The sequence below is a fragment of the Camelus bactrianus genome, chromosome 9 (assembly GCF_048773025.1).
Source record: "Camelus bactrianus isolate YW-2024 breed Bactrian camel chromosome 9, ASM4877302v1, whole genome shotgun sequence".
Taxonomy (NCBI): domain Eukaryota; kingdom Metazoa; phylum Chordata; class Mammalia; order Artiodactyla; family Camelidae; genus Camelus; species Camelus bactrianus.
The window spans coordinates 31,690,368-31,716,657 of NC_133547.1; the positions used below are offsets into that span (position 1 = coordinate 31,690,368).

The window sequence follows — 26,290 nt, forward strand, 5'->3', positions numbered from 1 at the left end:
TTCTCTTTTTTGTGTGTGGGTACATATTATAGTTTTTTGGTTTATAGTTACCATGAGGCTTATATATAGCAATCCATATATACACGTGATTGCTTTATGTTACTAATCTCTTAATTTCAAATGCATTTTAAAAACCCTGCATTTTTACTCCCAACCCCTCACTCCTACTATTTTTGACATCGTATTTTATATCTTTTGTTCGCTGTATCCCTGAACTTCTTATTCAGATACGGATGATTCAACTGCTTTTTTCTTTTATTAACCTTCCTACTAGCTTTGTACCTGGCTGACTTACTACCTTCACCGTATACGTGTCTTTACCAATGAGCCTTTTCCTTTCGTAATATTCATGTTTCTAAGTGACCATTTCTTTTTCCATTAGAGAAGTCCGTTTAACATTTCTTGTAAAGCTGGTTTGGTGGTTCTGAATTCTAACTTGATGTTTTTATTTCTATATATCTAGTAGGTTGGTTACACTTTCTGACCTTGGAGAAGTGGCCTTTTGCAGGAGTTGTCCTCTGAGCCCCAGCAGTGCACTGCCCTCTGGTCACTAGAGCTGTATGTTCTAGGGGTGCCCCCCATGTGGGCTGCACGGGCACTCTTGGGGGGCGGGCTGTGGGTAGCCGGCCCTCAGTCTGCTTGGTTGCTGGCCGCTGGTTGGTGGGGCCAAGTTACAAGGCAGCTGGTTGCAGAACCCTGGGGGCTGGGGGTCCCAGGGCTAGTGCTGGCTCACCAGTGGACAGAGCCAGGTTCTGGCGTTCATGGCTACAGGGTTGTGGTTCCTGGATCTAATGTCGGCCTCCTGGTGGGTGAAGCTGGTTTCCAACACCGTTAGCTGTAGTTTCTGCAGTGTCCCAAAGCTGGTGCTGGTGGGCTGGTGAGTGAAGCTGGACACCAGGGCAACTGGCTGAGGAGTCCAAGATACCTTAGAGCTGATGTGGCCTGTTGGTGAGTGGGGCTGGGGTTGGTAAAGCCTGGGGCTGGTGTCAGACACTGCTAGGTGGGGCCGGGGCCATGGGATCCCGGGTTAGTGCTGGCTCACTGGTGGGCAGAGCCAGGTCTGGTGTTAGTCCACTGGTGGGTGGGGCTGGTTCCTGACACATGGACTGCAGGGTTTCAGGTATCTTAAGGCTTGTATTGGTCTGCTGGTGAGTGGAGCTGGAAACTGGAGTGGTTGGCTGAGGGGCCCAAGGTGTTTCAGAGCTGATGTGGGCCTGCTGGTGGAAGGAATCAGGGCCCAGTGGGTCCCAGGGCTAGAGCTGCTCTGCCAGGGGACAGGCTGGGTCTTGTCAGGGCAGGCTGCAGGCTGCAGTTGACCGGGAGCTAATGTACACCCACTGGTTGGTGGGGCTGGAGCCCAGGGGTTTCTGCGATTGGTACCTGCACACTGTCAGGAATAGCTGGGTCCCGGAGTCTCTGGCTGCAAGGCCCCAGGGGCCCCAGGTCTAGTGCCTGTTCACTAGTGTGTGGGGCCTGGGCCCTCCGGTGGACAGGGTCACGTCAAGGGGTGCCTGTGGGTTCAGGAGGTCTTAAGGCAGCCTACTTGCTGCTAGGTATTGGAGCCTACAGGCCGGAGGGCGGCGGCAGGGGGAGTCCTGAGGCTAGTAAGTTAGAGGGAGGATTCCAGAATGGTGCCTGTCAGCACCAGTGTCCCCATGGTGGAGGGAACTCCCCAAAATGGCTACCGCCAGTGTCTATGCCCCCAGAATAAGCTTCAGTTGCCTCCTGAATAGGAGAAAATATTTGCAAATGGTATGATCAATAAGGGATTAATGTCCACAATATATAAACAGTTCATACAATTCAACATCAAATAAACAACTGAATCAAAATAGGCGGGAGACTTGAACAGACATTTTTCCAAAGACACACAGATGGCACATGAAAAGATGTTCAACATCACTAATTATCAGAGTAATGCAAAACAAAACCACGATGAGGTATCACCTTATACCTGCCAGAATGTCTATCATCAAAAAGATCACAAATAGCAAATACGGGGAATGATGTGGAGAAAAGGAAACACTTGTACACTGTTGACGGGAATGTAAATTGGTGCAGCCATTGTGGAAAACAGTATGCAGTTCCCTTAAAAAACTAGGAACAGAATTACCATATAATCTAGTAATTCCACTCCTGGGTGTGTATCTGAAGAAAACAAAAACACTAATTTGAAAAAATACAAGCACCCCAATGTTCATAGCAGCATTATTTACAATAGCTAAGATATGGAAGCATCCTAAGTGTCCACCAAAAGATGAACGGATAAAGAAGATGTAGTGTACATATACAATGGAATACTACTCAGCCATAACAAAGAACGAAATTTTGCCATTTGCAACAATATGGATGGATATTATGTTGAGTGAAATAAATCAGGCAGAAAAAGACAAGTACGGATAAAACTATTTAGAAAAAAATTTCATGTATAGAAAAGAAAAGTACTAAGTCATTATCAGCATGACTGTTCTGGATGGTATAACTGTATATTTGGGATCTTCTTTTCCTTTTTTTTTTTGGTATAACTTAAATCTTCCATAATGATCATGAAAAATTATTTAAAAATTAAAGAAATGAAAAAAATTTTAATGAAAATAGCCCCCCAAAGAGTATTTTGCTGTGAAAGTTGTTATCTTTAATTCTAAGCATCCGTGAAGGGAACTGAATGACTTTCTTCTTTGAAGTAGAGAATTTCAAACGTTTTACACAAGTTTCCCAATATTTGCCATAGAAGAAAATCTGGAAGAAGATCCCCAAAACTTTGAGGACACTGTGGTGCAGGCAGTCAGAGAAAGGTAACCTGAGTTTCCTGTGGGTCTGGGGACTTCACCATTTGTACCCTAGTTTCCACTGACAGCTACCAATGAAAAAGCACACTGGAGAAACTGAGGTAGAGTCCTATGTCCTTTTGAGAATAGCTAGTATTAATTACTAGTTAAAGACAGTATCATCCCATAGACACACAAAAATACGAGTTTATTAATTCCAGATCACTCTCACACAACTCCAGCCATACACAGAAGGATCGGACTTTTTCTGTGAGCTCAGGAGAGATTAAGACTTAACTCATTCATTCGATTGAAAAAGAAAAGGAAGCAGGCAAGCATGAACAAAGTTTAAAAATCAGGTGAATAAGTATATTAAGTCCATACACCTGCTATGAATGGTGCATTTGATCCTACCTAGCATGTACAACAGAGTAGCTATGACACCACCACCTTGCATTTCCTTGATATGATCACTCAGCAGGTCACGTTTCCGAACAACTTCACTATTGCCATATTTTATTATAAACCATCCTTAAAAGACAGATCAATAGCAAACTGAGGAATCAGCAAATTCTTCACATTGGTTAAATGATTTCCAGGAGGTCAGAGAGCAAGGGATCTGACTTGTACAGCGAAAATATATCCAGGATTGTCCCCTATCCCAAGACACTTATTTTAATTAACATATAGTAAATACATATTAACATATAAAATACACACCTTCTACTGTTTCGCTGAAGATTTTCACGTGGCCTTTAATTAATCTTACTGACTAATTGACCATAGTCAATTTTTAATACCATTCAAAGGATTTCACAAAGATGAAATGAATGTATCTACTTCCGTGAGTCAATCTTGGGTGGATAAAACAAGGAGAATATTGGAGGAAGAAATTTGGGGAGAGAAATGAAAGTAGGGACGGGAGTGGGGAGGGTCAGCAGAGTGCGGTAGGTAATAAAACATTGGGGGAGGAGGAAGTACAGTCCAGCTTCATCCATGAGCACCATCTGCATAAATCAGGCCTGTAGCTGACATGTAATTTTGTGTGGGTCCCCTGAGAAGTGGCCCTCGGGGCTTCATTATTGATGAAGAGATTTTTCTTCAAAGTGGCCTAGTCAGGAGTGCCTCAAGGGGACATTCATAAGCACTCATAGTATCAATTTCCAAGCACCTGGGAGGTAGAGACACAGACTGTCTCTTTAATTATTATGATAGAGATAGAGGATAGTGAGAATGCTGTTACACAACCAAGCTGAAATCCTCAAAGAAATTAATTATTATAACCTGGTATAAAAAGTTTATTATTGAGTCATCTTTCAGAAAGGGCACATTTCACCTTTTCCTGGTGCAAAATAGGTTGGTCTCCAACACCCTCCTTCCATGGAGCTAAACATGTTATAAATACAAATACAGTGTGTGCAGAGATGCTTAGAAGTCCAGAAAAAAAACTTTCTTTGAAGCTAATATGCTCGTCTAGAGAATCTATAAGCTTAGCCCAGTTTATACAAAGAGAGATGGAATTGAACACATTTTTTTTTTGAAAAATAATTGTGTAGGGATTTCTTTTCAGGAAAGGATCACACCAAATCCCTTCTAAATATCACTGAAAATGCCAAGAAATAATTTTCACCAATGCATTGGGACTGATTTAGTCACAAAAACACTCAGAAAAGCACCAAAGAATCAATCCACATGTACACTGAAATGGAACAGTAAGGGTTGGGGGTAGAAGGAGTCAACCTAGGGTTTGAATCTTACTCCCCAGTGTATTAGATGTGGATAATCCTGTGTAGACAAAGCCTGTGCCACACACTTCCTTTGAATCTCCCACAGTTTACACTAGAGGGTTGGCAGTAGAGTGGGTATTAAAAATATTTTTTTAAATAGAAATAAAAAGCAAACTGGAGAAGGTCTCTTTAAGTGGACCTGAATTTCAAAAACTCCCCATCTCATTGGTAATACTGGCAAAAAGAATTCAGAAATTTTCTCGTAAGTCATTATCTGCAACATTTTTGAATCTATAATGAGCCTCCCTCATTTTTTTAACTTCATTAACTCTCTCTTTCCTCACGTTTTAACAGCCTTTGATACCACTAGTTAATTCTTGCAGTTGAACAACATTCCAGTCAAATGACATTTACATAACACACGATATACACAATCACAGTATTTACAATAACTACTAACTACCATTTAAAAAGCATATATTTTAATTGACAGATGCTGTCTGAGGTGTTACATATATACATGACTCCAATTAACCCTTATAGTTGTGGCATTAAATAAATTAAGATTAAATCCAACTGACAGAGGAAGAAATGACAGTCCAGGAAACATGTGACCTCAATCACACAAATAAAAACATAACAGAGCCAGAATTTGAACCCAGGTCTGTTTTAATACAATGTTGTTGTTGTTGTTGTTTAAACTAACCATGAAATGAAGCTTGATTTTGTGAAATACAAAAGCAACAATTTTATACAAAAGTACTATGTTCCTATATATCAATATATAGATAACCGTGGTGAAGAGTCTAAAAAAAGAAAGTTACATGTTGAGTTAAATACAGATGTTTCCTATCTACCAGTATAACATTTTAATTACAAGCAATGGAAGGAGTAATAATTATAAGCCACAAGAAAGCCATAATCCTATTAAGAGTTATCAGTGGTATAATTGGCTCCAGGATATCTCTGAACACCCACATCATTGATGTTTGAGGCCAAAAGCCACCTTCTGTCTAGATACGGAGGATAAGAGCAAACCGAAGTCCAGAAGGCAAGCATGTCACATCTGAAAATCAAAATCCTGACTGTAGACAAATTTATTATCTTAGAATGACTTATGAACATTTTTTAATTAAGGCAGGATATAAATGACACAGAATTTTCCTTACAGTTTTAAGGACTGAAGACTTCTTGCTCAGACTTGTCATTGTGTCCATTTAGCTAAGAGGCAGAAAAGCAATTGGCCAATTCTGCTTCTCAATCTCTTTAGCCACAGTGGAGCCGAGACTATAACAAATCTCTTATATTTTCTGTCACATTATTTCACGACAATTTTGTTTCAGGCTCATTATCTTTAACTTTAGTGTTTCTAATTTTGTGATTTACCTTTATGCTAATTATTAGAATTCTCCCACAGTGACCACACATGGTCACCTTACTGGAAGGTCTGTTTTTCAGCTCGTGTGTTGCCTGTTTATACACTGAGTTTGGTAAAATGCTATATTCAAATAGTTAAGGAAAGACATGATTGCTCAATAATCATCCAATTTTCCTAGCATTCTGACTAGAGATCTTCTTGGCATTATTGTTAATTCTTTACTGTAAATGTAGAGCTTTCCAAAACTGGATTTTCCTCCTAGAATGTAAGAAAGGCGGCTACTGAATTTCAGCACATTTTTACAATTAAGCAATCAGTCAACACTATCTGCTATGATTAAGATTAAGCAGATCCAATCTAAAAATCTCCCTAGTGATGGATTCATCATTAGTCATTAATCTCACAGTTTTTAATTACACTACTGAAACCGGCCATCTGAATTAATGTGTAGGAGGTAGAATTAAAAAACTGTAATGAAATATATATATATGTGTGTGTGTATATATATATATGTTTGTGTGTATATATATATATATGACCATGCTTATAAAACTGTAATGAAATATATATAAGACCACGCTTAGAAATGTGTATTGCACCTTAAAACTACAAGGAGCTATTATTGGAATAACTCTCAAAATTTGGAGTAACTTTCCAAATCACATAATCAGACACATTTCCACTGCCCAGCTAATGTCCTTAGAAAGGAGAAATTATTTGTTGTTGTTGTTGCTGTTGTTGTTGTTTGGGGGGAAGAGATCATTAGGTCTATTTATTATTAGTTTTGTTGTAGGTGGTGTTTTTTTTTGGAGGTACTGGGGATTGAACCCAGGAACTCACGCATGCTAAGAAGGTGCTCTACCACTTGAGCTATACCCTCCCCCGAGAAACACTTAAAAATAAAATTAAGTACTGTCCATGGGACAGCTTAAAACAGGGAAGACAAGGATATTTTTAACAACTCAAACTCACAAAACAAATTGTTTTTTAAAGAGTTTTTTTTTAATGCTTTAAAAGCCTTGGCAAGCCTAGTATTCCCTGAGATTCGTGGTGCCAATCAGTAAAAGGAAGGAGACAAGAATGGACTGAATAAAAAACATCTAAGTTCAAATAAATAAATAAATAACCCAAAGCTTCTGCAGAATTGAATCCTTATTCTTTCATTTGGATCCATGACCCTCCTCCCTCCCCAAGAGCAAAAGCAGTTATGAGAAAGGGCATTCTGATATATCTTTTGCCATCTCTACCAATCCATAAGTCTTTTTCAAAATGCTCCTTGAAATTTACTTTCTCCAAGTTGTTTCCATTATACCCCCATTTTCCAAAGCCATTATTTTATTATCTTATTTTCTTACCTAATAAACACAGAAAATTCTCAATTATCTTCTCAAATGAACAGAAGTCATAGTATCAGTAACTCAGAAACCATTTCTATTTGACTCTAAATACATTATGATTTTGTGGACATTGCACTGAAATCCTTTTTTTTTTTTATTCAGGGTAAATTTGAAATGAGTTTATAACCCCTTAAGAGTCATTAACTGATAATTCTAATAGATCTTGATTTGGGATTGTGGAAGCAGTAGAGTGGTAGGCAGCAATTTAGTCTGACTATAAATATTTACCAGAATCACTAACATTCAAAGAGTTAATTAAAAGCTCACTGTAGCTGCCTATATTTTCCTTTAGCTATACTCACAGTAAATTCTCAATTATCCATGTCACTGGAGGGGAACAAGACATTGAACAAAAGGAAACTCTTAAAAAAAATCATTCTTAACTTTGTTTTTAAAAATGCAGATATTGACATTAGATCAATTGTCAATTCAAACTAAATGAAGTATTGTAAAGGTACTGCTGAGGTCAGAGAAAGTGATCAATGTTTGATATTCACCTTTTTCGAAATCTTCCCAGGAAAATCTGTACTCAAAAGTCATTTTTGACAAAATTCAGCTGTATTCAAAAAGCAAGCCCACAAAGTAAAATAACTTTTAAAAGGATATAGCTACCATTAATGAACTTTAAAATAGTAGTTATTTATAGGCAGTGATTTTTCTAAGAGTTTTTCTATATTTTTATTTTTAACATGTTTTGTTAAAAAACAAGCTAGATGTGAACTTGTGACATTTCTTCATTATCCTGTCTGTGATTATTTCTCCTTACACAGCAGATTATGCAAATAGGACCGGGAGAAGCTAGGTAACTTAAAGTCACCTATCTAAAAATGGATGCAACTAGGCCTCAATCCCAGGCAGTCTGCTCCAGATCCTAGGCTCTGAACCACATCAGTGTGTTTAGAAAAAAAGCTTGACTTCTCATACAACTTCTACCATTACTATGAAAACAATTTTTGAGTATATGAGCTAGGTTCTATTGCCTACTATCCGATATCTAGGAATGCATCCTTACTCTGCCTATCTTCCAGCCCAGGTGGAAAACTCTATGTTTTTCACTCCCCAAACCCTTCAACCCAGATGTGATGTTGGAATGAGGCTAGAAATAATGGAGTTAGCACACAAAACAACTCTGTATATCTCTTTTTTTCCCCAGAAACAAAGATATTTTTTGGCGGCTTCACTGAAATGTGAGGTTCTGTAGGTGGTTTACAGGGAAAATTAAATTACTATTATGGTGAGTTGTAACCAACACCTTCTGTTCTTTTCACATTTATCAACTGAACACATACTCTGTTTCATACTGATAATTTTTTGAAAGGTTATGTGCTTCTCCATGTATCTGAGACTAAGGCAATGGTCACAAGCAGATCAATCTCTAGACAATTGTTTTAATAAATTCATTCAAAAAAGGCAAACCCAATGTATGCATTCAAAGTTGACAGAAAACTGAACTTTCATAATTCATTCTGATTCTTAAAAAAATGAACGTTGGTGAGTCAATCGGATCAACTGAGACATCTATGCTTGGATGTGTTCCTCTACACTTAATACATTTTTCCTCACTGCATTACATTTTAATGAGCAATTTCATGCTCTTTCATGGCACTCTAGCTCATGAATCATGGGTATTACTTTGAGGGAAAAGAAAGGTGCTATGTGTGATGAAAGATGTTACAGATTAAAGTGTGTTGCATATATGAACTACATAAAAGCTGAAGAAGTCTGAATACCACTATTCTATATTATGAGAAATATCAGGAGGACAAAGGTTACACTGAAGTGAGTAAATGGTTTGGCCTTCTTAAATGGTCTTATTTGAAACAACATATGAAATTAAACTGGTCATTAATGTTTCCACTGGTATCGTTTTCCTGAGTGTAATGTGGTTAAGAGCTAATTTCATGGACAACTGCAAAAGAGATACAGATAAAGAAATTCAAAAGCCAAAAGCCACCTGCCCTCTGACATTCTTATCTCTGAAATCAGAACACCAGGACTGCCCGAATGCTGTCAGAAAGCTTACTGTTTCACTTAGTTTAACAAAGGGGGGCAGGGGGAGTTCTGGTTAAGTCAAATAACAAGGACCAAAAAAGGACAATGACCTAAGTCAAGTAGCTTTTACCCTGTGCACACATGAATAAATGTTGGGTTAAACAGGTCATACTGATCAATATGAAAAAGTAAACTATCCACAAAAGAAACCACAAGTAAATTAATCAGAGATGTGCATATAATATACTTCGGTTCTTATTACTAAAATGGAGTTTTCAAACCGATGTATGAAGTCTGGGGGAAAAAAAATCACTACCATTCCCCAAATAGAACACATAGTTCCTTCCATCAATGACAGAGACAACACAACGGCAAAAGCAGCTATTCTGCAAACAGGTGGTTTTAAGCTTTTCCTTAAGCCACTGAAAGGACTGAGGAAAGGAAAATTTTGTCATTTCCAAAGAAAACACAGGTGTGCACATACCGGTTTTACCAGAGCAGGAGATTCAAATAAAACCCCAAACAAAACACAACAAAATAAAATTACAAAGCAGTTTATTTCAGCTCAGGAGTGTTAGTATGTCTAAAATCACCGTTCATAATTCCACCCTTCTCCCCGCGTACATAAAGGTCCTAGGGAGAACTCAAGGGAAATGGTCATGCCACGCCAGGTAGCACCTTCCCACAGGAGGAAAGATGCCATTTTTACAGAAACAGAGTGTAAGAGAGAATCAAAAACAGCTGAGGAGAGAAAAATACAGTTTATTCTGTATTTCTATATTTTCCATGTGCTCGATACTTTCTCCCATTCTTCCCTACGTGAAATCATTTTCACGAGCAACACTACGGCTAACGGGGACTGCGAACGCTGACATACGGATCTTTATTTCTATACTGCACCTTTGCAAATATTCAGAAGTCAGGGACAGGAGGTGGGGGCAGCAGACAGGTGTCCCGAAACGCTTACAGGGGCAAAGGGGAGGTGCGGGGTAGCCTGGGTGAGAGATGAGCGCTCCTATGGGAAAGTCCATCTCTCTGGAACTCCTGGGCTTCTTCAGGCACAGCCTTTCAGGACAGGACAAGACAGGTTTTTTCAACACCCCCTCCGAAGAAAACAGCCCCAGGTCCCAACCAAAAGACACCCCTGAAGTGGCGGGGCCCCCCACTACTTCCCCGGCCGGCCCGCGCGGGGCTCCGGCTCCTCGCGCCCCCGCGGAGGTAAAGTTTCCCGCGTGCCCCCCTGCGTCCCGGGCCCGGCGGCGGCCCCGGCGGCCAGCCCGGCGCCCAGCGGCTGCGCCCCCCGCCCGCCCCCGGCGAGCCCGCGCGCTGTCGGTACCTCTATGTCCGCCACGTCCTTGCTCAGCACCGGGGCCATGGCCGCGCCCGCAGCCTGGAGTCCTACACAGACAGACCCTCGCCGCGTCCTCAGGCTCCCGCCGGAGACCGGAGTGCCGAGCGGACCCCGAGCGCCCGTAGAAATAGGAAGCGGAAGGCCGGCGGCGTGGGGGCGGGGAGGGGCGGGGCGGGGCGGGGCGGGCACAGGGCGGGGACGCCCCCGGGGCGGGGCTGCGCGCTCGGCCCCGCGGCTCCCGGCGCCCAGCACCGCCCGGCGCCGGCGCCCGCCCCCGCCCCCGCCCGGCCGCGGGTTCTCCGTCTCGGCGCGGAAGGCAGGGAGCGCCCGCGCTGCAGCTCTGGGCGCGGGCCTCGCTCTGTGAACCGCGAAAGGCCGGGCTAGGGAGGCGGGAACTATATGTGAGAGACTCGCAGGATTAAAGGTAAAAGCAGTCGGCGCTCTAAGTAAGGAATTACTCCTTTTCTTTCCTCCCCGAGGAGCCCTGCGAGGTGCAGAAACATTGTCTGCAACTGCATCTTCAGGAACTCCTCGGGGATAAGGTAGTAAATGTTCCTCCAGCCAGCCAGCAAATAGGCGGGAGAAGGCAAGGGCGCGGGTCTTCCGAGGATTGATGGCCCCTGGGGGGTGGAGGCGGGGGGCAGGGAGAAAGGGGGCCGGGGATGGAGGCGAGCAAAAATTGCCACAGAGAGAAGCGGCAAATAATAAGTGCTGTAGGTGGTACAAAATCTAGGTTTGTTTTTTTTTTACAGAGCAATACAATTCTAATGGCTGCTGTTGTATTCAAAATTAATTATTCTAAAATGTGAAGCTCTTTTTGAAGAGTTGTTCTTCATGTTTTGTGCTAGAGCTTGCCGGGGAGAGGGGGGCGATTCTTGCAGAGATGCTCTCAGGCTAGAAAATACTCATCTCATCTTTGAGTACGTCTGTACTCCAGACTTCTCTCTCCCTCCAGCTGGACAGGTGCATCGGCCTCTCTCCTTCCATAACACTCCTGCTTACATCTTGTAAAGCTTTTATGGCACTTCTTTATCCTCTTGGCCAGATAGTGGGCACCTTGGATTCTAGTATTTCCTAAGAATATTATCATTATTCTTTCATAGTTCATCATTTTATTCAACAAATACTGAACCTTTTCCATTGCTAGGCACTGTGTTAGGTGCTCTTGAACCTCTTCGGGAAGACATACCCCTCTCATGGAGATTATGCTCAGAGTAAGCAAGTAAACAAACTCATAAGGAGACTGTGATGCCTGCTTGGAAGGTAAAAAAGAGGACTAGGGCAGAATAACTGAGCTGTGAGTGCTCACTACCTTGAGTGGTTGGGAAGTTTTCTTGAACCAACCCATCAGATCACCTTCCAGAACCTGGAATTTACTAGGAGATAGGCACGTTTTTCTTATATCAAAGAGTACATTAAGAGAAACTAGAAACTCATATAGAAACCTTAGAATCGTCTTTGACTCCCCTTTTCTCCCACCTTAAATGCATCCCTGAGCTCTCAGGATTCAACGTCCTAAATGCGTCTTGGAAGATTCCTTCCTTTCTCCATCTTTACTGCATCCACCAAGGTCCAAGCTGCTGCTGGTATTACAGCTTCTACTTATCCCTCTTCATGCCAGACTGAGCTTTAAAATGTATTAATTGGCTTATCGCTCGCTCGCTCTCTCACACACACACACACACCATAAATCTTTCAGTGGTTCCCACTGCATTCCTAATAAAATACAAACTCCATAGTGACTTCTGAATACCTTGCCCTTCCCCTCTTCTCCAACCTCACCTAGGGCCACTCTTGCCATGACTCATTATGTTAGAACCACAAAGCAAATCTTCCCGTTTTCCAACCACTTTTCTCCCTTTGTACGTGTCCTCCATTCTACACATCCTTTAGGTCCCAGGGGAGCTACCCTGACCCATCCACACCACCAACAAAATTAGACCCACCCTGTCTCCATCATTCTCTTCCATAGCGCCCTATTTTTTTATCTTGGTCCTGTCAGATTTTATTGGCAAATTTATTTGACTGTGGTTTGTGTAATATCTGTCTTCTATTTAGAGTGTAAGCTCCAAGAAGAGAGGCTCCACATCCGGCTTGGTTGGCTACTGGCTATTCAGTTCCTAGGCCAGGACTGAAACATAAGAGACCAAAAGTACTTAGTGATCGATTGAGTAGATCCTAAAGTTGGTTTATGCACTAAGCAGTTCATTTTAGAAACTTTAGTTTCACTATCCTTCTCAATGTTCCACTTATTCCTGAGAAGTAAAATCATAACATCTATCAACGACTTTCTAGTTTAAAAGAAAAAATGTCAAACTAATTACTTTCCTTTTCATGGAACAAATGTTCCAAAGTCAGATATTCCTTGATCTTCCTACAACCATACCTTACTCGCCTCCAAAGTCATCCATATCCTCTTAGAGATATTTTGTGTATACACACACACACACACACACACACACACATCATATATACATAGAGATATATTTAGAAGGAGAGAAAAAGGATACATACATATATGCATATGTAATTATAATGCATATGATTCCAATTTAACCATGAAGTTTCAATAGTCAATTTCCTAACCACCATTTATAGACATGGATTCTTCTAGGTTGCATGCTAATGCAAATCTTATCCATTAGCAATTCATACTTTAGTTTTATGGATACAAGTGTCTAAGTTATTCTTAATAGTTAGACACTATATGTCTGTATTTATTTTATGTGACTGTTATTCTCATAAACTACCATGAAAGATAATACCAAAATATTGCTCTTTCCAAAGGTGAGAGCTTCTTCAATGACACTTAATAATCAAATGTAAAATTTAAATGTTACTTTACCATCCCCCCAACCTCACCAAACAGATGTGTCCTATTCTGAGATATTTAATGAAGGCATCTAATCACGTTGCTCACATGCCACACCTATACTCCATGATCAGTGATTGAATCTAATAATATTTTAAATCCATTGAAATTCCACATTAAACACAGTTGTACCTGTAAATAATCCAAGCTGTTAAAAGCCTACTGCAAATGAATTCACACTACACTTTTTTAAAGTTGTAAATTATGATGGCATTTGTCAAGCTGTCCCTCCATCTGGAAGCACAGTCAAATATCAGGTGTTCCACATTAATTTTTTGTAAGCTTTGGAGAGACAGCTCATCTAATAGTGTACAACTTTACCAAAATGCAGCCCAGCCTAATAATTTACATTACACAAATGAATATTATTTTTATTACCACAGTCAGAAGGAAAGCTTGTGAGTCATCTTTCATTTCTGGGAAGTTATTCAGTACCACAAATTTTAAAACACAATAAAAATTTAGATTTCCATATGCTTTTATTTCTTCTTTGTAGTTTAGCATTAAGTAATTTTTAAGCACTCTTGGAAAGGTGATATTCCCCCCAAAAGTCAGAGATTTTGATCATAAAACCTTTCTTCCCCCATCTGATTTTCTAAGGCCAGATTAACACCTAGCCAAACTGACCAAGAGGAAAATGACTAAAAATCAGCTGGGTTCAAATATTTCAAGTATTCCTGCTCAAAATAGGTAATAATGTATATATTAGTTCTATTTTATAGACTAAACATGTACAGCTTATTCTACTATATATACCATGTGCCCTGCATGTAAGTAAGTCTGCATGTGCACACACGTGGATGATATATACATGCACATACGTTGTGTGATGCCATGAAAAGCACCGATGACAGAGAAGCGACAAATCCCCATCAAAAATGTATTCCACAGTTACTTATTGAATGCTGTTGTTTCAGTCATTGAGATAGGCATTAGTAATACCTCAGGGTGGAATAAAGACAAAGGCGTTGTCATGACAAAAATTAAGCCACTAGCTCAAAACCTCATAGTGTCACACAGTGATTTTGAGTAAGTGGCTTAAATGAATGTGTGAACGGATGCTGATTGTGAGACTTAAATGGCAAGATGTATGTTAGTATTTTGTAAATTGCAAAATGTCATGTAATGTTAGACATTAAAATTTTAAGGAGATCTTCTCCAATGCTCGTGTTCAGGAAATACGCCGTGGATGTACGACTGACTGTGAGTGACTTGGGGTAAAATTCAATGTGAGTAGGAGGTTTACAGACTGAGCTGACTTACAGTAGGGAAAAAATATCCTCTATAATGAATGTGCTCTGACTTTCCCTCATTACCTCAGGGTCTGGTCCTCAGGCTTGTTGCTTCTGTCTCACAGTCAAACTTTACCATAATTCTAGCTGCTGGCATTTACAGCTGTTTCTCGGTTTTCTTGCTAGAATTTTATTCTTTCATAGCTTCAGGTACTTTTATATTTGGGATTGAGACAGAACCTTGCTGAAATTATTCATTGTTTCTTTTGGTCAACGGCAGTGCGTGCCTGAGGTGCCCCACAGAGCCCACCTTTTCCTGCAAGTTAGGGCTGAGGTAGCCATGCCCACAGCTGCTGCACATGTTGCTGGTTGGCAGCTCCCTGCTGAGTCACACTCTGGAAATTTCCCGTGGTTAAAGAGAGCTGTTTACCTAAGGGTCATGCTTCTTCCTAGGGTAATGGGCATGTAATAGCTGATCGTTGTGGGGCCACAAAGGCCTGGCACGTGCCTCAATTCAAGATATCTTTGAAGGGCCATCCCAACTTCAGAGGCTCCTGGAGGGATCATCTGAGAAGTTCGTTGGGATTACCAGAGTTCAGCTCTTCCGTCTGCCCATCCTGCTTCATTCCCCTCTCCCACCGGTCCTCATCCAGATAGCACTGCCCAATGAATAAACTTTCCGCATGCACATTTCCATCTCATAGTCCACTTTTCAGGGGTCCTAAGTTTCATTATCACCACTGCATATTATTTAACTGATAGAATATATAGCATGTAACATGTACTTAATTATCTACGTCTGTGTTGCCACAAAACCAGCCTTTATACCCCCAAAACAGGTTGAGGCTCAGAGGTAGAGGTTTGGGAAGATTAGAAAAGAACAGCTTTATTACTTTGCTAAGCAAAAGGGAACAGGCTAATGCCTGAGAGACTGTGACTCCATCTTGGGGTTGGGGTCTTGAAGTTTTGTAGAAAAACTGGATGGAACAACAAAAGTTGGTAACAATCAGGGTGCTTTACAGGGTGCTACATTCCTCTTAACCTCCGTGAGTCTTGGGGGAGCGCCCAAAGGTCTGTCCATTCTTCTGAGATGAGCAGCCCATACCTCCTTCCTGGAGCACAGCCTCTGGATTGAAACTATTCTCAGTAAAGAACTTAAGGGAGAAGTCCAGGGGCTGCTTAGCACAAAAGCAGTAAGGGAGAGAAAGCCAACCGCAGGATTTCTTAGAAAAAGTCAGCAAACAGTTTTAGCAACAGGGAGGTTAGTTCATTTCCTACTCCTTCATCTGGATGTAAAAAAATTGACTCTTATAATAAAGTCTTATCACTTATTTCAGTAGTTGGACATAGTCCTGTATTTGCTCATTTATTTATTCATATCACAAATAACTATATGCCTACTAGGTATACTAGGTGCAGGGAAGAATGCCAGAGGCACCTTGGTGAGCAAAAAGAAATGAAGTCTGTGCTTATGCAGCTTGCAGATGAGTTTGGGAAACGAACATTTGTTAAGTAATCACACAAAAATACGATGCTTACTGTGCATAGCAATATCAGGGCAGAAACAGAACTGTTATATCAGAGGGGCTGGGAAATCAGTGAAGGACTCCTTGAGAAAATGACCTAGCTGCTAATTTCTGAAGGAAAATAGAAGTTATGAAGGCAAAAAAGAAGAGATCAGAAGCATTCCAGGCAAGGAAGTAAGCTCTGCAGAAACCAAGGGCAGTGGAATCCTGATGGAAGGGAAGGAGGGCTCTGATGGCCGGAGCTCAGGCAGCCAGGGGGAAAGTGGCCCAGAGGGAGGCTGTAGAGATAAGCATGCCCTGCAGTGTTTTAGTCTCAGCTTGGAATTTTGAATATTATCCTATAAGAGATGGGAAATCATGGAAGTTTTTTAAAGCAGAGGAAATACATGATCAAATATGTATTTTAAAGTATTACTCTGATTGCAGTGTATGTGTAATTGCATATTCATAAAGTCACTTGAGGGAATATGTGAAAATAAACCAAGGCAAGTGATTTCTAAGGATGCGCTCAGTCATTTTCTCCACATGCTAGCCTGGGTGATAATCACCATTATCACGGAAACAAAAATAGTGAGTTCCTACCAGATATCAATGCCATTGTCAGTTTGTCATTTTGTAGCAATTCAAAAGCAGGTCTCTTTTTTAATTGAGGTATAGCTGATTTATAATACTATATTAGTTTCAGATGTATAACATAGTGATTCAAAATTCTTATAGATTATGCTCCATTAAAATTATTATAAGATATAGACTATGTTCCAATATAGTGTGTGCTGTGCAATATCTCCCTGTAGGGTAGACATCTTATACATAGTAATGTATACTTCTTACTCCCCTACCACTGTCTTACCCCTCGCCTCTTCCCTCTCCCCACTGGTAATCGTTAGTTTGCCCCTATATCTGTGAATCTGTTTCTGTTTTGTTGTATTGATTCTGCCCCCTCCAACCCTACTCCTCAGTGGGCAAGCACCAGCTTCAGGAAAACAGAAACCACAGCCAGCCATATCAGGAACCTGTCCCACCCACCAGTGGGCTGGCACTACATCTGAGAATCATGACCCTGCAACCACCCACCCCGGAACCTACTTCTGCTCACCAGTGAGTCAGCACTCGCCCTTGAACCCCTCAACCCTTAGGGTTCTGCAGCCAGCTGCCTCATGACATGGCCCCACCGACCAGTGGCCAGCAGCTGCCACACAAGACACGGCCGGTTAACCAAACAGACTGGGGATCAACCACACAGAGCCCGCCATAGCAAAAGTACCTACACAGCCCTCACCAGGGGCACCCTAGAACATATGACTCTAGTAACCAGAGGGGAGTGTACTGCTGGAACTCAGAGGGTATCTCCTACAAAAGGCTACTTCTCCAAGGTTGGGAAACAGCCATACTACCAGATACATAGAAATCAAAACATCAGCTTAGGCAAAATGAAACAACAGAGGAACATGTTCCAAATGAAGGAACATGTTAAAAGAAGAAGTGAAGAACTAAGTGGAGATGGACAGTCTTCCAGATAAAGAGATCAAAGTAACCATTGTAAAGATGATCAAAGAACTCTGGAGAAAAATGGATGAACAAAGTTAGAAGTTAGAGGTTTTTAACAAAGAGTTAGAAAATGTAAAGAACCAAACAGAGATAAAGAATACAATCAGTGAAATGAAAAACACACTAGTAGGACTCAACAGTAGATAAAATGATACAGAGGAATGGATCAGTGATCTGGAATACAGAGTACTGGAAATCACTGAAGCTGAACAGAAAAAAGAAATGAGAATAGTTTGAGAGACTTAAGACAACATCAAGTGTCCTAATGTTTGCATTATAGTGGTCCCAGTGGAAGGGAGTGACAAAGGGGCATAGACATATTTGAAGATACATTAGCAGAAAATCTTCTTATCCTGGAAAAAGAAAGAGACATCCAGGTCTAGGAAGCACAGAGAGTTCCAAACAGGATTAGCCCAAAGAAGCCCAAACCAAGATACATTTTAATTCAAATGGCAAAAATTAAAGATAAAGAGAATATTAAAAGCAATAAGGGTAATTCAACAAATTTTGTAGAAGGAATCTCTCATAAGGCTGACTTCAGCAGAAACTCTGCAGACCAGAGGAAATGGCATAATATATTGAAAGTGATGAGAGGGGAAAAACTCCAATGAAGAATACTCTACACAGCAAAGCTTTCATTTAGTTTTGATGGAGAGATCAAAATTTTTTACAGACAAACAAAAGGAAATAGAATTCAGCACCACCAGACCAGCTTTACAAGAAATGTTAAAGCAACTTCTCTGAGGGAAAAAGAAAAGGCCTCAACTAGAAATACAAATATTGCAAAAGGAAAAAGCTCATTGGTAAAGGCAAATATACAGTGAAGGTAGTAAATCAACCAGGTACAAAGCTAGTGGGAAGATTAAAAGAAAAAAGTAATAAAGTCATCTCTTTCTGCAATAAGACATTAAGGGATACACCAAAAAAAGATGTAAAATATAATGACAAAAATAGTCCTAGTGAGGGGTTTGGGAGTAAAACTTCAGGGTTGTTAAAATGTATTTGAAATTAAGAGATGAGCAACCTAAAATAATTTTATATAGAGAGGTGCCTATATGTAAACCTCATGGTAACCACAAACCAAAAGTCTGTAATACAATATAGTCACTAATTCATAAGGACAGAACAAAAGAAAAAGAAAGGAACAAAAAAGAAATCTAAAGAAAGCGGGGGTAATACTTAAAGCAGACAAAATAGACTTTGAAACAAAGACTGCAACAGGCAAGGAAGGACATTCCATAATGAACAAGAGATCAGTCCAAGAAAAAGATACAAAAATTTTAAATGTGTATGCACCCAACATAAGAGCACCTAAATACAGATGGCAAATATTAACAGACAAAGCAAAAAATTGTCAGTAACACAGTAATAGTAGGGAATTTAACACCCCACTTACATCAATGGGCACATCCAGACAGAAAATCAATAAGGAAACACTGGCCTTAAATGATACATTAGACCAAATGAACTTAGTAGACATATGTATAGAGCATTAAATCCAAAAACAGCAAAATACACATCCGTTCAAGTGCATGTGGAACATTCTCCATGATAGAACACAGGCTAGGCCACAAAACAAACTTTGGTAAATTTAAGAAAGTTGAAATCATATCAAGCATCTTTTTCTCAACACAAATTCTATGAGACTAGAAATTGACTGCAAGAAAAAAATGCAAAACCACAAACAGATGGAAGGTAAACAAAATGCAACTAAACAATCAGTGGATCACTGAAGAAATCAAAGAAGAAATAAAAATAAAAAACCTGGAGACAAATGAAAACACAAAAATCCATCATCTATGGGATACAGCAGAGGCAATTCCAAGAGGGAAGTTTATAGTTTAAATTTACAGGCTGACTTTAGGAAATAAGAACCATCTTAAATAAACAACCCAACCTTACACCTAAAGGATCTCAAAAAAGAAGGACAAGCAAACCCCAAATTTAGTTGATGGAAAGTTGATCATAAAGATCAGAGCAGAAATAAAGGAAACAGAGACTAAAAATACAATAGGAAAGAACAATGAAACTAAGGTGGTTCTTTAAAAAGATAAACAACAAAATTGATAAACTTTGAGACAGACTTATCAAGGGAAAAAAAAAAGCACAAATCAATAAAATCAGAAGTGAAATAGGAGAAGTGACAACCAAGACCACAGAAATAAAAACGATCATTAGAGATTACTACAATTAATTATATTCCAATAAAATGGACAATGGATTGTTATCAAAAAGACCACAAGTAACAATGTTGGTGAGGATGTGGAGAAAAGGGAACCCTTTCCACTGTTGGTGAGAATGTAAATTGGTGCAGCCAATACAGAGAACTCATAATGTGTCTACAGTCAGTTCAATGAAAAAAATTATTAATATCATCATATTCCTGAATGAAAGCATTTTAAGAGTTAGAGAAACTGGCAAATAGAAATATTAATACCATCATAGTCCTAACTATAATTTTTTTTAAGTTATAGAAAGTGGCAATTAGTGAACACTACTTAAGCCTTATCTAACTAAACAAAATAATCTGAATATTTGAATAATGTCCTATTACAAAATAATTGATTGAATGTATTGATGTATTTAATCTATAATAGGTACCTACGTCATTCTTTTGCTCCAAACCTGTCGTGGCTTCCAAATTTACTCAGTAGAAAAAGTCTAACCACTAGTGCCCTATAGGACATGTATGATCTGTCTGCTTGGTTCCTCTCTCTCCCTCTAATTCCTAATCTTCGCTTCAACTCTGTCCATTCATACATCCTTTTCTGCTTGCTGTTCCCTCTGTCTGCAATTCCACCAGATATTCCACCAGGTATTCTAACAGCTAGCCCCTCAACAGTTTCAAACATTAGGTAGAGTTCACCTTTTTGGAAAGGTCTGTTTTGAGTACCATATTTAAAATCATAGTTTCCACTTATCACATGCACTCTTCCCCCTTTCCTGCTTTACTGAAATTTAGCATTTTGTTTGTTTTAATTATGTGTTCATTCACCATCTCCCTTCTGTTACTAAAATGTAAGTTCTGTAAGGTTGCTTTGTACCCTGCTGTACACTCAGTGTCTGAACCACTGCCTGGCACACTGTATATGCTCAAGAAATATTTTGCATGAATGCATGAAACAGCTGTGGGGCCAACTGGCATTCTTTGAAGTCCAAGGACCCCCCCCTCCCATTCCTGGGCTCTCGGGTGTCTGCCTTCAGTCTCTCAACAGATAAAGTACATCTTTACTGGGTGTGTTTGCCCTAACCAACTAACAGCCCTAGGTAATGCCTAATCTCACAATAGCTTGAGCTGGTTTGTTTCAGCCCACCTTATCAGAGTCATAAACCCCACCACCCTTCAAGGACCCTAAACTTCTTACCTACAACCAATCAGAGACCTGGACACAAGTTGATCAGGCATCTTGTGACCCTGCCTTGTAAAAGACCCCCATGACCAGCCCTCGGTGCTGACAGAGGCACCGCTCCTCTGTGTGGCCCGCTGTTGGCCTGTAGCAGCGTAATTGTTTAAGTTTTCCTTTGTTTCCTAAACTTCCCTTTGTCTTTGGAAATTCTTTTACCACCTTCACACTGGGCCACCGTGTCCCCATACAACAGCCAGCACATTGTAGTCCCCTATCATTTTTTCATACTTCTGTATTAGCATTTAATATTCAACATTGTATACTTATATGTCTGTTTCACCCACCAGAGGGAATTATTCAAGGGCAAACACTATGTCTTGCTAATCTTTGCATCTTTAGCTTACATAGTATCTAGAAATAAGTAGATGTACTCAGAAATGTTTTGACTGAATGAACAAATAGATTAAAAATCAGCATGTTTGTATGTTTTCCCAGTAGCACTTGCCCCAGTGCGTCTTCAGATGTTTGAAAATTAAAATTTATCATGTATTCCAATCAGAGAAACTCCAAGCTAGAAGCTTACTCTAAACAGGTTTCCTATTCTCATTCCTGTCTTAGCAACTTACTTGGCAATATTTGATAAATACGGTCTTCTGTGTAAAATTCCTACAGCAGGATTTTTAATAAATTTGAAACTACTTTTCATTTTCTAATTTCATGACTTAAACACATTCAGAAGGTTTTATTAGTTGTTTTTTTTTTTCCAAGTATCCTGAGCAATCCTTTCTCCATCTGTTGAAAATGTTATCAAATTATGCTTTAAAAATTTGCATCCGGTTTGCAGAGTACAAGGGAACAATTATTTGGTAGTGCTGGGGAGCAGAATTTGCCACCCCAAAATATGTCTCTTTGGCATTTTAATTGTTTTAAGCTGGTTATTTTCTGAGAAACAGCAGACATGAAAAGAGCTTTGAAAACCAAGTAGGAGTTTCCCTTTTGTAAGAAACATTTACATTTGTAAGGGAAATCTCCATTTGTAAGAATGTCTTTCCCTGCGTGCCTGGAAAAGGAAGACCACCAAAGTATCTAGAAATTCTGATCAGTAGAGAAGGCAAAAACTGAAATCAGCATCGCAATCACCCGTTTACTGTGCTTTTCGTGATACCTCCGGTAGCTGACTCTCCTCACCGCAAAATCCTCTTTCGTCTTTAGCCACATGTGGTGTTTAAGGTTAGGGCTTCAGCCATTTTGGCAAATCACTCAGTTTTTCCGGGTGTTTCCCATGCATCCATGCTAGTAAATTTTTGTTTGATTCTTTCCTGTTAGTCTGTCTCATGTTAAGTTCATTCTTAGACCAGCCAGAAGAACTTAGAAGGGTAGAGGAAAATCTCTTCCTCTCCAACAACAGTTTGTATCTTAGGCAGAATAATTATTCCTAATGTATTTTAACACTCTTAGAGACACCAATATATTACATGTTTGTGCCACTGAAATTCTTTTAATTACTGTCTTATTCTTTTCCTTTTTTTTTTTTTGAATAGAATAGGAAGGTGAGGGGTGTTGTTTAGTATGCCTCTTTCAAGTAGCACAAATACATTTCACAATGTGATCTTTGACAAATGTCCAAATGGATTTTAAAACTAAGTAAATTGAACTGCTTTTTATTGAGTCCCATAATTTATTCCAACCATCTGTGTCGCACACACAAAAGTTTGTTTCTTAAGGGCTTTCGGGGTTTTTTGTTTGTTTTTTTTTTGTTTTCTTTTCCCCCTCTGCACCATCATTTGAATATAACAACATTAATATATTTCAGGATTGACTTTGACCCCCTTAAAGAATACCATGTCAGTCAAGAAATATTTTCCAACACAACTATTTGCAATTTGGAGATTAAAAAATATGGAACCAAAAGCATTCTTTTGGCATCATACTTCTATTTAAAGGCCACCAAATGTTTCTTTCTGAGAGATTGTATTGAATGGTTAGGATCTTGGCATCCACTATTGTTCTCAGGAAAGATTTTCCTGGCCCACATTTGTTGTTGCTGGGTAATGAATGACTCGAATGTGTGGACAGAGCCACCCTCCCATCTGTACTAGCCTTAACTACCATCGATTGCTGTGTTGTGTCCTCTGTTGAACCATGCATGCTTAGTCATTAACTTTACTTAGAGCTGATAAAAATACCTGCCTTTATGGGTCACCTGTTGTATGCCTAGGACAGTACACGTAGTTTCTGATTTAATCATCACAATAATCAGAAGTTAAAGATAGAGAAACTGATGTTTATGTATTTTATTGGAATTTCTGATAACTAGATTTTTTTGTTGGTAGAAGTCACTAAAACAATGTTAAAATGTGTGGATTTTATTTGTTTGTTGTAAATCCAGTGTAATTTACAAAGTACAGGTTTAGTTTTCTTCATGGAGAATGATACCCACTTTTAAAGTTTCTACTTTGCTAAGCAGTATATTGGACTTTATATTAATTATACAGTGTAAAGATAACAGGCTTAGTAAGGTTAACTGTGTATCTTCTCAAGACTGATAGATGGCATATCCTGGATTCTTGCCCAGGACTCCTTCATTCAATATACCTTTTATCTTGAAATGGAGTAATAGTAGCCTGTGTTCCCCTGCAGAATCTACCCATCTTCCCAACTATGTATCATTCTGTCTAGTCTAGTCTAGTATGTGGCCTATGATAATCCTGATGTTTGGGAAACAGTCTTACTTGTTGCTTTTCTGTGCTATAATAAGAAACAAACATTATATATACATACACAGACATATGTATGTGTATATGTGTGTAAGTATATGTATATATGTATGTGTGTGTATATATATGTATATATTGTATGTGTGTGTACATATATATGTATGACTACATATAAGTCTCATGTGTGGCCATATCTGTCAACCACATCTTAGGTATTTGTGGCTGATACATATAGTAGTTTCATACAAATACAAGGTGTTAAATACTACGCCATCTTTCTCCCATCATTTGCACTAAGCTAAATTGTTAAACATACAACGCAAATTTCAAAACAACTCATAAGCTGCATCAATACAAAAAGCAATTCATACTTCAGATTGTTCTGAGAATAAGAAAAACATTGGCCAAAGCGATAAAAATGGAGAAAGATGAAGGAATCTGAGATCATTCAGCCTAAAGAAGACAAAACTTGCTAAGTTTGAGTAAACTGATTTACGTTTAGGTTTTTTAACGAGAATGGTGAGCAGTTGTTTTCTATTTTGTCATCATATCAGGAAATGAGTTTAATAAATTATCCAAGGACGTAATTATCCGTAAGGAAAATAACCTTTATGTCAAAGTGATGAAATATCAGAAGGGGCTCCTGAGGAAGATGTGAAGTCTTTGTACCTGGAAATCTGCGCAAAGAACATAAGCAACCACGCTTCCCCTAAAGGACAAACTACTGGACAGCAAGCTCTCAAGTAGTCTTTTCTAAGTTCCTACTTCATAAACATCATAACTCTTTTCTTACTTCTCTTGCATCTCTCCCTGCCATTTATCCCAGCACCGTAAGTAGGAACAATATCTGGCTTTTATTTTGAAATACATCTGACTATGAGACTGTTTACTGCAGTTTCTTTTTTGTAGTCCATTATCAAGCAGTGAAAGCAATCCTATATCAGCTAGCTTTTCAGGAAAAATGCAGATCCTGAGGGAGAGCACACTTAACATGTAGCCCTTGCATACATATAGCGCCTGGATTGATGATTGAAAAGCAGTTTTAAGTCATAACACTCACTGTTCAAAACCTATCAATGCTTCTCATTAAAACTAAAGTAAAATCCACATTCCTCAGAATAGTCTACAAGCCTGATGGGCAGGAGCTGAACATTCCTGTGTCCCTGATCTCCTCTCCTCGCATTCTCCAGTTCGCACCACGTCAGCCACTCTGACCTTACTGCTTACTCAACGCACCAGCTTCCTGGCTCTCACCACTCTTTGTCCTTGGATTAACAACAATCTGATACCAAGCAGGTGACCATTCAGCAGTGTTGGATCAGGATATTCCATACACAGGGAACAAGTACAATGCTCTAAATTCTGTCTCTCTGCCATTTTCCGTGGAGCATGCAGAGGCGCACATACACCTCAATGTCTGTCTCTTTCTTCTGAACTTCCCTCTTTGTTGCGTTCTCATTGACATTATATCTGTTTTGTATACCTGTTTAGTGTCAATTTCTCCTTCTGTATCGTAAGTACTATGATCAAGGCCTGCTTTCTTTCCTATTCTCTGTTGTATTGCCTGCCCCTATTATAGTATCTGGTATATGATAGACATTTAATAAATCAACCTTTCATTTCACTCTCAGTTTAAAAGTAGACATTATTTCCACAATGCCAAAATCTGATGGGAAAAAATTACTGATTATACTTGTGACCATAGCGGAAGTCAGTACACTTGTGACTGAATATTATGCTTTTCACGCATATGGTTTGTCATCATGGAGGGAGAGATGTAGTCTGAAGGTGAACTGGAAAGTACAATTTGCAGAAATTATATCATTTATTCTTTCTGAAATAAATCAAGGCTTATTGTCTTTGGATAAAAATGTGTTATTTTCGCACACACAAAAAAACAACTTACAGTGAACTTCTTTCCTCCATGTAAGAAAATGTTTGCTATTTAAAAAACGTGATTCTCTCTCTGATGTGAGGAGAATTTATTCCAGTCCCTATCTGAGAATTTCATTGCCATTTGCATGTTGCCTGGAATACAAATTGTACTTAGTAATCAATCAGTGTTTAATTGCCGCTCAAGTAAACCCTTGTAATCAGACTTGCTGTAAAAATGTTAAGGTGTGCAAAAAGCATAAGGTGGCATTTTCTCCTCCTTCTTATTATGCCTGTGTAACTTCCATTAATACTAATAGGAGGCACAGCTGGTCGTCAACAGGAGATTACAGGTTGCTGTTTAAATCATATTTTATTTTTATACCTTGGCAAGATTTATGTATTGAAATCAGTTGGCCAGATTTTTGCTGTTGTTAAGAAAGCTTTCGCTCTGAAAGAATGAGATTGGGGGAGGGAAATTGAGTCCCATATTTTTTATTTTAGGAATATAAAGACTCGAAATCCAAGTAGCAGCTTGTCCTTATACAGCAAGTCTGTCTTAC

General features: G+C 39.5%; 1 protein-coding gene and 1 long non-coding RNA gene across 5 annotated transcripts in view; one reads left to right on the forward strand and one right to left on the reverse strand.

Moving 5' to 3' along the window:
• The window catches only part of DPYD (dihydropyrimidine dehydrogenase), a 720,294-nt gene extending 709,546 nt beyond the window's left edge, over nucleotides 1–10,748 (reverse strand). For all 3 annotated transcript variants that reach the window (XR_012509124.1, XM_074370016.1, XM_074370017.1), the window contains exon 1: nucleotides 10,599–10,748. Coding sequence is in view for 2 of the 3 variants with exons in the window: in XM_074370016.1 (XP_074226117.1) it covers nucleotides 10,599–10,637 (39 nt within the window). In the remaining variant the exon portion in view is untranslated. The remainder of the gene's footprint in view (nucleotides 1–10,598) is intronic.
• Nucleotides 10,749–10,900: 152 nt separating this feature from the next.
• The window catches only part of LOC105065340 (uncharacterized), a 72,143-nt gene continuing 56,753 nt past the window's right edge, over nucleotides 10,901–26,290 (forward strand). For both annotated transcript variants that reach the window (XR_012509126.1, XR_012509125.1), the window contains exon 1: nucleotides 10,901–11,037. This is a non-coding gene — a long non-coding RNA (uncharacterized LOC105065340). The remainder of the gene's footprint in view (nucleotides 11,038–26,290) is intronic.